We start from the raw sequence: 12,766 nt of genomic DNA on the forward strand, positions 1-12,766 counted from the left end.
CCCTGTGAGTTCCCTAACATTTGGTAGAGGCATCTGTTGTTAGGGTCATAATTTGTTCTGGTGTCAGGAAAGGAACAACCTTGCATACATTTGGACTTGTGATTTAATGGGGTACTTCATAGCAAATTATATTTCTGAGTCACTAATTTAAATAGATATATAACACCAAAAACCAACGTGAAAGATAGTAAATTTCAAACCATAAATATTTAAGAAATGTACTTACACATACAACACTGTTCTGGTGTCACCCACTTTCCCAGCATCCCCCACAGTTAAGGTGTCATATCCTCTTTCCAATTCAAACTCTTCAAAAGCAAGCTTTATCACCTATTAGAATGAAAAGATACATATTTAATTAAAATATATCCTACAGAGTAGTAATTAGTAGTGATTTGTAATAAGTTTAACAAATGCTTCAGCTTCTGAAGTCAAACTCTACAGTCCTCATTCCCATTGACTTCAATTATTGTTATTTAATTTTGAGCAAGACCTATAGAAAAATAAACTGAAAATAAAAGTTTCCATGTTTTCTAATAACAAGAATGAAGTCTTCAGCTGAAGGTATTAAGAATACCAATCAAAGGGTACCAATATCCTTTGATAGTTTTTAAAGTTAATAAATAAAAAGAACACTTCTCTTTTTTTAGTTATTATTGCATACAGATTTGATTTTTCAGCATTGGTAAAGTACAATATACATTGACAAAAAAAGGTCAGTCTAAAGTATAGAATCATTATACTACACATTTTTTGAACCTATAAATATGAAAATCTCAGAAATGCCATGCAAAATATTTTCTATTTCAGTTGAAATATAGAATAAAAAGGGGGGTGAGGATGAACATTATTAAACATTGTCCACTTCATGAGAGAGTAATGTAAGGGATGATAGCTCAATAAGAGAAATCTCAGAACTCAACTACTTTGAGTCTATAAATTAATTAAGACAAGATAGCATGAAGAAACTGATTTTAGTCAGTATTCAGTAGGAAAAGTTCCAAGAAGTACATCATAAAGAATAAAAGTGTTTCCTCCAAAAAGTCATATATTTATTATAGTCTATTGAAAAAATATACCTTTTATGCAATGAAATCATACTATGAAGTATAGAAATGTTCTTTTCAGAAAACTTCACAAAAAACATGAGTCCAGAATAAGGATCTTATTACAGCTGTGTCAGAGTCTGCTGCTGTCATTAATATTACCCCATTTACTTGCCTTCCTTTATCTTTATATCAAGTTTTTGGCACATAGTCTGTCCCAGTAAATGGGATTGTGATTATCTTGATTGTGATTGGATATGCCAAGATAGCCTCTTATCAAATTTCCATGAAGGAGCTCTTTCTACTTGCATTTTGGGACTAACAACAGTATTTGGGCCAGATCCTGGCTCCTGCTAGAGACATTTTGTGCCACTATTGTGGTACAGGCAACTAAAAGTTGATGATTTTGATACCCTGAGTATTCTGTCTACATGACAGAGCCACAATAATGGCTCTGAGCCGTTCCTCGATAAGGCTTGGAAAGAAAGGGCATGACCAGGACATCCTTGTAATTCGGAGCAGTCTCTTGGGGCCAAGAATAGTTTGGTATATTTTATGCTGGGGACTGGATTAATCCTTAGATAGGATACTAACTTCTCCCTTCCTCTCAGATGGGTCTGAGTTGCCCCAAACCCAGGCTGCACAGGACCCTGGATCTGGACCTTTAGCTTTACAGAATATTGTTTTAATTTTGTAGCTGCAAGTAATTCTATCCCAGTCTTTAAAACCAAAAACTCGCTAAAGGGTTGTTTTGACACCTAGATCTGTTTTGAATTTCTCATTCAGATTTTTCTGCTCTGCTTCTGATGATTATGAAAGATTTTTCAACAAACAGGAGTGGGAAGATAGACAGCAACACTACCAAACATGCCTTTTCCTTTCTGGGTGCATTCCTTTCTACCTGCCAGCCTCTTCAGCTGTTGTAGCCAAAGCAAGGAGGTAAGGCCTCTCACCTTCCATTTTTTTCCTCTGGATCTTCAGACAAGTCCACAGGAGTAAAAAGTATCCTCCTGCTTTCCTGCCTTCTACCTCCCACCCAACTCCCAATGTTCTCTGGCTTCATTTATGTATGGGAAATAAGGAAACAGACTCCCCTAATATTGCCCATCATATCCTATTGCTTGCTTTGTAATTGCAAGCCAGGGACTAGAGAAGGTGCTTTAGCTCTACCAGGTGGCCTGAGCAATTTGTTCTTTGTTACTCTAGGAGTTCTATATAATGTTTTGCAGAATTATTTCCTTTACAAGCAAAGTTCATTTCTATCATTTTAATGCTGGAACCCATTTGGAGGATAAAATGTTTACAGTTACAGAACTGGATAGTAGTTTTTCCAGATGTGGGTATAGACATGTAATTCTACTCAGGTGTGTTTTTGCCACATGTGCTGGAGTCTGAGACTGTTTTCCTACAGCACCACCCATCGGGGCAACACACACACACCCTTCAGCTCCTCATGGCCTCTCCCAAGACTATATAAAAGAGTGGCAGTGCCCTGACCTCTCCACATCATGTCCTTTACATCAGAGCAGCTGATTTAAGAATCCGATGAAGAGGGGAAAGAGAGAGGGTCAAGGAATAAAACTCTGCACACACATCTGGAAAGAGCAGGTTAGAACAGTTATTTCTTTGAGTGGTTGCAGACACATATTCCAGTTAGGTGAGCCCCAAGCAGGACTGTTTAGAGGTGGATTTGCAGTCTACTTCACAATGATTGCAACATCACTTTACCAAAGTTTGCAATGGAAGCCATTGTGACCAAATCATGATGAGTGACTATATGCACTGAAGTCCATGTGGCAGCCCTACAATCTTCTAATATAGGAACATCCTTCAGGAAAGTAAGCGACATAGCCTGACCCCATGTAGAAGAGGCCAAGAGATTGTGTGGAGGAAAAGTATCAGTTACTCCATACGCTGTTATGATACAGGAAGTAATCCAGTGAGAGATCATTGGTGCTGACACTGCCTGACCTTTTCTGCAATCAGCATAGGACATGAAAAGATGAGGAGACTGCATAAAGGTCTTAGTCCCATCAAGGTAAAAAACAAGCGCTCTGACATCTAAGGTATATAGATATTCATCATCTCTGTTAGAACATGGATTTAGGAAGAAGATTGGGACATATATACTTTGGTTTAAATGAAAAGCTGACAACTTTAGACAAGCTGTAGCACATGGCCATAAGGCTACATTTTCTTTAAAGTGAGGCCAAAAGCAAGTGTCCATAGGTTTGAATGATGGGCTGATGAGGGTTGCCAGGACAATGTTAAGGTTCCAACGGGCTACAGGGTCCTTAACAGGTGAAAAGTAACTTTAAGAAAAGTAATAAGCATAGGATTGGAGAATAACAAACACTTGTGGACTGGTGGATTAATAGCTGAGACTGCCACAAGGTACACCCTCAGAGAACTCAAGGACAGGCCTAATAATTTCAGGTGCATCAGATACTCTGGGATGTCTTGGATCTTTGCCTTTGAAGATTGTATACCATGATTAGTGGACTAGACAAAAAAATGTCTCCACTTTGTCAGATCAACAGTTCTCATTGATAGAATCATAGAATCATAGAGCTGGAAGGTCATCAAGTTCAGTCCCCTACACTCATGGCAGGACTAAGTAATACCTAGACCATCCACGACAGGTGTTTGTCTAACCTGCTCATAAAAATCTCCAATGATAGTGATTCAACAACCTCATTAGGCAATTTATTCCAGTGATTAACCACCTTGATAGTTAGGAAGTTTTGCCTAATGTCCAACTTAAACCTCTCTTGCTGCAGTTTAAACCCATTGTTTCTTGTCCTGTCCTCAGAGGTTAAGAAGAACAATTTTCTCCCTCCTTCTTGTAACAATCTTTTATGTACTTGAAAGCTCTATGTCCCCTCTCAGTCTTGTCTTCTCCAGGCTAAACAAACCCAGTTCTTTCAGTCTTGCCTCATAGTTCATGTTTTCTAGACCTCTAATCATTTTTGTTGCTCTTCTCTGGACTTTCTCCAATTTGTCCACATCTTTCCTGAAATGTGGTGCCCAGAACTGGACACAATACTCCAGTTGAGGCCTAATCAATGTGTGGTACAGCGAAAGAATTATTACACGTGTCTTACTTACAACACTCCTGCTAATATATCCCAGAATAATGTTTGCTTTTTTTAGCACAGCATTACATTATTGACTCATATTCAGCTTGTGGCCCACTATGACCACCAGGTCCCTTTCCGCAGTACTCCTTCCTAGACAGTCACTTCTCATTTTGTATGTGTGCAACTGATTGTTCCTTCCTAAATGGAGTACTTTGCATTTGTCTTTATTGAATTTCATCCTATTTACCTCAGACCAATTCTCCAGTTTGTCCAGATCATTCTGACTTATAATCCTATCCTCCAAAACACTTGCAACCCCTCCCATCTTGGTATCATCCGCAAACTTAATAAGTGTACTCTCTATGCCATTATCTAAACCATTGATGAAAATATTGAACAGAACCGGACTCCGAACTGATCCCTGCTGAACCCCACTTGTGACTGTGAACCATTGAACTACTCTCTGGGAATGGTTTTCCAACCAGTTTTGCATCTACCTTATCGTAGTTCCATCTAGGTTGCATTTCCCTAGTTTGTTTAAGAGAAAGTCGTGCGACAGAGTATCAAAAGCCTTACTAATGTCAAGATATTGCTTCTTACTATTGAACATGATATCCCGAACTGCAGCTTAGCATGCTTTCTCTTCTTTGTCTAGTCACTGACAAGCCAAGCCATAAGATAGAGGCTGCCCAGCTCTGGACGTAGTATTTGATCATACTGCTGAGACAGCATGTCTGGAATGGGAAGCAGAGAACTAAGAGATTTTGTTGAGTAACTGAGAAGTTCTGAAAACCAATACCATCTAGTCCAGTCAGGTATATGAGGATTTCCTGGACCAGTCTTATATCAGCTTGTGAATGACCTTTGGGAATCAGAGGAAACACATACATTAGTCCTGGTCTACAGTCCAACTGAAGGCATCAGTGAATGAGCCCAGACTGTGGCCTGCCTAGGAATAAAACTATCAACGTCTCTTGTAGTCTTCCATTGCAAAGAGGACAATAGAAGGCATGCCCCACATCTGGAAAATGGGCTTCAGAAAGCTTTTCTTAAAAAACCACTTGTGGCTGACATCAGGAGATCTTTTGAGAAAATGAGCTAGCCGATTCTGGGATATAGGTGCAATATTCTCTGTTATGCAAGTCTCCCCAAAACTCAATGCCTCTTGACAAAGCCGGCTGGCATGACCCCCATTCCTCATCTGTTCAGACAGTACATTGCAGTGGTGTTGTGAGTGAGAATCAGTACCAATAATTACTTGATATGGGGAAGGAATACTCAGCAAGGTCTGAATTGCTCAGAGCTCAAGCACATCGATGTGGAGACTCAACTCCTGCTCAAACTCTGGCAAAGACTCCTCCAAGGTGACAGACATCTTCTTCCATTTGTAACAGAGGCTACTCTTAAGGCTGGTCCACCTCATGATAAGGAGCTCTCCTTTTGGACTGAGGCAGATATCTAGACCTATGCAAGTGGGGTGAACCCCACCAGGTCCCAAGGAGGTTACTGTAAAAAAAGGGTATGGCGTGGGAGGCCAATACATAGTGGGCCAAGATGGTCTGTTCTTGCACAAGAACAGCTGCAGTTTGGTACTGGCATTTTCCTCTGCCAGACATTTAGACAAGTTACAGGACTTCTTTTCCCAAGGAGGAGACAAGTTGCAGTCCTTTGTATTGAGTTGGAGAAGCCCTCTTAATCAATCATTGGCATAAGTGATGCCCATCTTGGTGGGGCCACATGATAACCCAAATTATCCACCATTCAGTGGGAAATGGAAAAAGCTTGTTCCAAGGTCGGGGCCATTGTCAGTACTGGAAAATCACATAGGAGGAGGAATGCCTCTTTTATCATCAGTGCCGAAGACCATGATGGAGTTTATGCTGGTTCTAAAGGGTACCTGGGATGTGGAGGGTGCCAATGATGAGAAGCATATTGATACCATCTCTGTCGGCCTCTGTACTAAAGAAGCTTACAGTTTTTTTGTCAGTACTGAGGCCATCAATGGTAGCAACTACACTCCTGAAGCTTTGTAAGCCTTTCATACACCCATCTCCTGAGTGAGAGAAGAGGCTGGTACAAACAGGCAGAGTAAGTCAGTCAAGTTGTGGGTTCATTAGCATTGAAATCTGTGGTACAGCAGTATCTATGGGTACCAGATTTAATAGTCATCCCGCAGCTAGTTCCAGAGTCAACAGTACTGTATAAGGATTCTCCCACCTCAGTAATGGGGAAACACGGATAGACAGACAGGATCTACCCTGGGTATCAAGTCTTATGAACATTGAGAGATTTTCTTTGATGAATCTCTCATCAACTCAAATGTCCCTGATCTGTTTTGTGGATCCCATTCCTATGTACCCCAGGAGACTTAGACCAATCCCTTCCCCTTCTCAGGAAATAATCAGAGTCCAGGGATCTGTTTGCTATCACCATCAGTGTGGAAGATGGCTAAAGGCAGATGGTTCCCATTGGCTGAAGAAGGTCCTGACAGCAATGCAGGCCTCATAACCTGTTCCAACAGGTGATGGTTCAGGTAAAGGTCTCTTGAAATCCATACTCTCTTTTTGAAGTAATGGCAGATATTACACTTCTCCTTAATGTGGCCTTCCACTAGAGCTAGGCATAGTAAGCAGCAAATATTAGGGTCACAGATGGTGACTGAAACCCTGCATGATGGGCAATGCTTGAAGAGCCCAGAGAACACTGCACCACAGTGCTAAGCAGCACAATTGATAAAAACTAAGTAAACCAACCAAGAACTACTCTAAACTATGGGTACTAACTATTAAAATGATTTATGGGTAAGACCCAGAGAGACACAAGTGTGATGCAGAGAAGAAAAATTGCAAGGAGACGCACACACGCAAAGACCTCCAACTACCGCCATTGGTGGTAAGAAGGAACTTAAGTGAATCAGAGAGGTGCCACCTTTATATAGCCTCAGGAGGACTAAGAAGAGGTGTACAGCACATAATTCCTAATGGGTACAGCTATAGGAGAGAAGTCTCCAAGAGCAGTACACTTGGCATGAGCACCCCCAAATGGAATACACATATGCAACTAACCATTCAAAGAAGAACAAGCCTCTACTGTTTTCTTCTGATGCTTCAGGTTGTTTACTTCGAAGGTCAGTGTCATCTCTGTTATTTATATTGATCAAACAAGTTTTATCATTTTGATTTTCAAGCATTTTTTCTAGCATTGCTCAGATGGACTTTTCTGACTCAGATGTGTCTTGACTCTGCACTGTAGGTTTCAGTGGGAGCTGGCCATGGGTGAAAGCCCTTAGGCAAAGAAAACTTTTGCTTTTGAATTTGTGCATTTTTAACTAGTCAAGAATCTTTCTTTAAAATAACTTAGGTATACAAAAACTTTTTCTCAGGGAGGCTGAACTCATGTATAGAATTTATGTGGTAATTTACCTACATGCAAGAAGATAAGCCACTTCAGAAATATATATAAAGGCAATAAATCAGACATTTATTTTCTTTGGACTTTTGAGTAACTCCACCAAACTGTGCATTTGCCTTACTGAGTAAACATATAATCTTATTGCTATAACACTGTCTTTTCTTCACCCTTTTTGTTTTTATATTTACCAACGTTCACCATTTCTGAAACCATAATGTGAACTCTTCGGGCCTGGAACTGTATCTTCCTATTTGTACTAGGAGGTACCTACTCCTCTTTTGGGTACTATAAAAACAATAATAGTAAGAGACCTCCATCAAAATTAGGCCAGCTTGTTTCTAGGCAAGCAATGCCCTCTTTAAAGTATTGTTACACCATTTTCACCCTCAAACAACTGCACAGGATTGCTCTTTCTATTGCATAAACCAACATGTCTTTTTCAGAATGTTAGAATGCTTAGCAAAACCTGTGTGGCTGACTATTCCTGAGTGTTCTGTCTCTATTGTTAAACAAGTTATGATTGTTTTAGTAGACTAGCGTGTGCTAAAGGAGCATTGCAGTAATGCAACATATAGTCTATCACAGAAGAGAACACAGTTATGAGATTGCCAGTATAGAAACTGTGTTTCTATGCTGCTCTGACTCTCACTGATCACCTGTTTTAGGGGACAGGAAATAATTTTTTCCCATTGAATCCAAATTGTCTGATGACTGGTAGGATTTTCCACCTTCCTCATAGCGTCATGGAGACAGAATTAGGTTAGCAATAGGACTTCAAAATTTAATTTAAAGATTGTGTGAATGTTTAGTTCATTTCAATTTGCAGCCACTGTCCAGCATGGATAAAAGATTAAAGGGACAGCACCCAGAAATAAGAGACCTGGAACTTTGCTGGTAGGCCTCAAGCCTAGAGGAGAAGGGGAGACCTGAAGTCTCTGTACCAAGGTATCTCAGGGTGTCTTTTCTCCCTTTCACAAGGGTGAATGTAATGGGATTCAGCAGAGTGAGCTGAATCCTAAGGAGAGGCAGTGGGCTATATGATAGGAGCCCTGTAACCCTGCACTGAAATATCTGGTATGGGGATATGGAACAGATAACATAGAAAAGGGGCATGTAAATTTACTAAAGTTATAGTCAGCTGCTTAAAATCCATTCCTGTTTGTCCTCATGCACTTGCATATACTGATCAATATGTTCTTACATAAAACTTATATAACTGAGTAGGGATCTGACATATTGCCTAGAGGACACTTCCAAAGGCTCTCTGATGATGCATTGACATGATTATTTATCTTCATAGACTTGTTTTGGAAGGTATAGTTAGGTGTGGGAAAAAACAAACCTGAAAATCATTGTGTTAAACTATCTCAACTCTTAACTTGTCATTACATGCTTAGTGAGTCTTTAATCTATAGACTGGCTCAGAGAGTAACAGATTCTGTTGTAGTGAAGAAGCTTTCTTTTGTGGCTCCAGAATTAATAGTATCTCATTGCGCTACAGAACATTTTGATTTGTTTTTCTAAAACGAATTAGTATGTAATATAGTAAGTTAAATAACTCAGATATACTAAAGATGTAAAAAAACATTAAGACAGATATTGATCCATATTATGGACTAATAAACTTCAGTGTTTCGTTTTATTTAAAAAGGCTTTCTTATACAGAACTAAATACCCATATCTGAATCCTCCCCTAGAATTCAATTGTTATGATGCTTTATAAATCAAAGTAACTAATACAATTTGTTTAAAATTCTGAGTTTAAATATGCCCCTGGACTAATACTCTGTATATGAGTTTGAAGATGGAGTGACTATTTACAGATGAGTTACACACCATTAAAAATACACATAACCTTAACTATAGTGAAGCCAGCAGGCCTAGCTATTAAAAAAATCATTATAGGACCAAACCATATGCAAATTAATTTTGACAATATGTCAGCATTCCAGTTCAGTGATCTATTACGTGTTATGTGGGCCTTTTATAGCCTTTATTTGTAAACCTGCTGTACTCAGATAAATTGTACTTCACTAGACTCCATTATGTTTCAATAACCAGTAGCATTACAGGCAGTTCCATGAAGGTTGAATAATACATGTTCCCACCTGCTCCAAGCTGCACCTTCTAATATCCCTAGGTTATAACAATGATTAACATGCAAAATTTCGAAGTCAAGAAAAAAATAAAGCCAAGGAACAATGAGAAGTGCGTAGAAGCATAAAACTACAGCTGTTCTCCTTGACAATAAAAAAACCTAACTTCATATAAATCATTTTTAAAGCAACAGGAGTTAAATTCATTTACCAAAGAGAGGGGACTGAATATATCCTTAGATAATGTAGTAATAAATATATATGATAAATTGTTACACATTAAAATGTAAATAAAACAGTTAAAAATCAGTAATGAAAAATCTCTTTTTAATAGAGTAAATTACACAAAAATAGGGTTTAATCCATAATAAAAAGCACAGAAACCCTGAAAGTGGGAAGATTATTCACAGGGAAAAGAGCGAACCTGATCACCTTTTTTTTTGTACTCTTTTTAAGATAATTTCTTCTATACCGATAAAAATGAAGATTAAGGAGAAAGCATGTTGCAGTGGATACAAGTATATATAGATTCAGGAAAGCTATGTTATGTTCTTCAGGCTGTCACTGACTCACTATGTTAACTTGGACAATGCTGTTACCCTATTAGCATTTTCATTTTTACAATAGAGATAATGATGTTTATTGACTTTTGTCCAGAACTTTGACATTTATACATGAAAATAATGTAATTATATTTACCATTTTAGTATTTATATTGTCTCCTCAACATTAGTATCTGAATGCCTCTCACATACTTAAAATAATAAAAAGACACCAACAACATTACTCTGCCACTTCTCCTCCTATGCTGCAAGTGAACTGAATTAGTTTTGGGGAGGAGGTTGTAGGGTTGGGGTATAAGGGTAACATGTTTGTATGTGCACCAATAAAATCATGGTCTGACACTGTGTACCCCCCATGATCACCCTTATAGAGTACTTGTCTTTTGTTTAATCCAAAGTATGTCATATAAGATGTTTTTGAATGCTCATGACGTACTGAACATTATTGTTATAGTGATATGTTTGTTGCAATGTCATGTATATGGTTATGATGCTCCACTATGTACCATTCCCAAAGATGTGACCTCATGGCCTGAAACATATCCAGGCACAATTCTGCAGAGCAGAGAGGCAACTCACACCTCATTAAGCCATGATCAAACAAACCCAGCTCAACATTCTGGGAACAAAGGACTGTCCCAAGTATCAAAAAAGAACCAAAGACTCTGGGGTGAATTACCTCCCTTCCCTTGACCAGTTTGGAATTACAATAAGGTGATGCTCACTGACTCAGGGCATGGATGGAGCCATACATGGACATTGTTTGTCACCTGACCCTGAAGGGCGGGGGTGGGGGGACAAAGCCCCAGATGGGGGAAAGAACATTTTAAAGAAGGGAAAATTTTTGCCATGCTCTCTCTTCCACGTCCATCTACAAAGCAAGCAACTAATGTGCTGACCAAAGCAGGGAGAATGGCTGAAAGTTAGCTAGCCTGTGATGAGAATCATCTGACTTTGTACGGTTACTGAAAGTGTTAAGTTTAGTTTAGAATGTGTTTTGTTTTTGTTTATGTTAACTAAATCTAATTTACTTGCCTCTGACTTATAATCACTTAAAATACTTCTGTAGTTTAATAAATTTGTTTGTTAATTTCACCTAAAGCAGTGCATTTGGTTTAAGGTGTGTGGATGACACCATTTGAAGTAACAAGGCTGGTGCATATCTATTTCTTTGTTAAATTGACGAATATATGAGCTTCTAGTGTTCAGTGGGCAGCACTGAACATTGTAAGATGGAAGTTCCTAGGGTTGCATCTAGGACTGGTGATATTAGCTGGCTAGAAGCACTCACTCACTGAGTTGTGGGCAACTTACTTGCTGGAGGCTGTACGTGAACCACCCAGGAATGGGAGTTCTCACAGCACAGCAGAGTAAGATGGGCTCCATGAGTGGGGAATTGGAATGACACAACGATTCACCAGTCCAGATTGCCCTAGGGCAGGGGTGGGGAACGTCCGGCCCGTGGGCCGTACACGGCCCGCGTAATGATTTGGTCCGGCCCGTGGCGGGCCATATAAGGCCCGCAAATTCATTTGTTCTGGACCTGGCGGTGGTGGTGGGGGGAATTCGGCGGCGGCGCGGTTTCACGGCGGTGGCGGGGTTCCGGGGGGGGGGGGGGGCAGTGCCCGCCGCCGAAACCCTGCCACTGTTTGTCCCTTTTGGCGGCGGGCACTGCTCCCGCCCCCCACGGAGCCCCGCCACCACCGTGAAACCGCGCCGCCACCGAATTCTCCCCTGCCGCCGAATTCTCCACCCGCCGCCAGGGCCACTATCAGGCCCTTGACATAAAAAAGGTTCCCCATCCCTGCCCTAGGGGAACATCACACATGGACTAACATGTTATATAATGATGATTACACTGTAAGAAAATAATTATGAAGGTGCAGTTCATATCTCTATAGTCAAGTTTGAGTTCTGCAAGTAATACAAAACTATATTTGTTTAGCTTATTAAATAATCGATGGGTTTTTAATCATGGTGTATCTTAATCAAAGATATCAGTCCTCATTCCAGACTACTTCTGGACACCTAAAAATGCAACTCAGTTTAATATCGAAACAAATTACCAAGAAATTACTGCGGTGGGGTTAGCCCAGTGGGGTCTCATCATTTTCACAACCACCACAAATACCATATTTCAAGTTCCCCAAAAAGATGACACTGGAGAAGTACAGTTGTTGGCACTGGAGGAGATATCTGTGGCAGGGGTACTCACTGGAGATAGAGGGCAGTATTTCTCTCTGACATGGTGGCACAGCAGCTGGCACAAGCCCAGGATGCAGTGACAGCCACCAGTCAGTGCCTCCCTTTGGGACCCCTTCCCCAGGGTTGGGGGGACATGAGTGGGCAGGATCTGACAGCTGTCGATTGCAGGAGAATAAACCAATCAGCTGCAGATGAAGGAAAGGACCAAATTGGGAAGCTGAGCTACAGCTTGCCTCCTCTGCAATAGGACCCTCCAGACATTTCATGTTATTAGAAAACCCTGTCTGGACAGAGAAAACCAGCTAAAAAAAAAGGCTATGTCTGGGAAACCCCGGATGTATGGTAACCCTTACCAGAAAGAAATG

General features: G+C 40.2%; 1 protein-coding gene across 1 annotated transcript in view; it reads right to left on the reverse strand.

Moving 5' to 3' along the window:
* The window catches only part of CSMD1 (CUB and Sushi multiple domains 1), a 1,845,645-nt gene that overhangs the window by 556,536 nt on the left and 1,276,343 nt on the right, over positions 1-12,766 (reverse strand). The window contains exon 11 of the mRNA XM_067558441.1: positions 227-330. Within this exon, the coding sequence (XP_067414542.1) occupies positions 227-330 (104 nt within the window). The remainder of the gene's footprint in view (positions 1-226; positions 331-12,766) is intronic.

The sequence above is a fragment of the Emydura macquarii genome, unplaced genomic scaffold (assembly GCF_026122565.2).
Source record: "Emydura macquarii macquarii isolate MOO-44397 ecotype Brisbane River unplaced genomic scaffold, CSIRO-AGI_Emac_v2 contig_2063, whole genome shotgun sequence".
Classification (NCBI taxonomy): domain Eukaryota; kingdom Metazoa; phylum Chordata; order Testudines; family Chelidae; genus Emydura; species Emydura macquarii.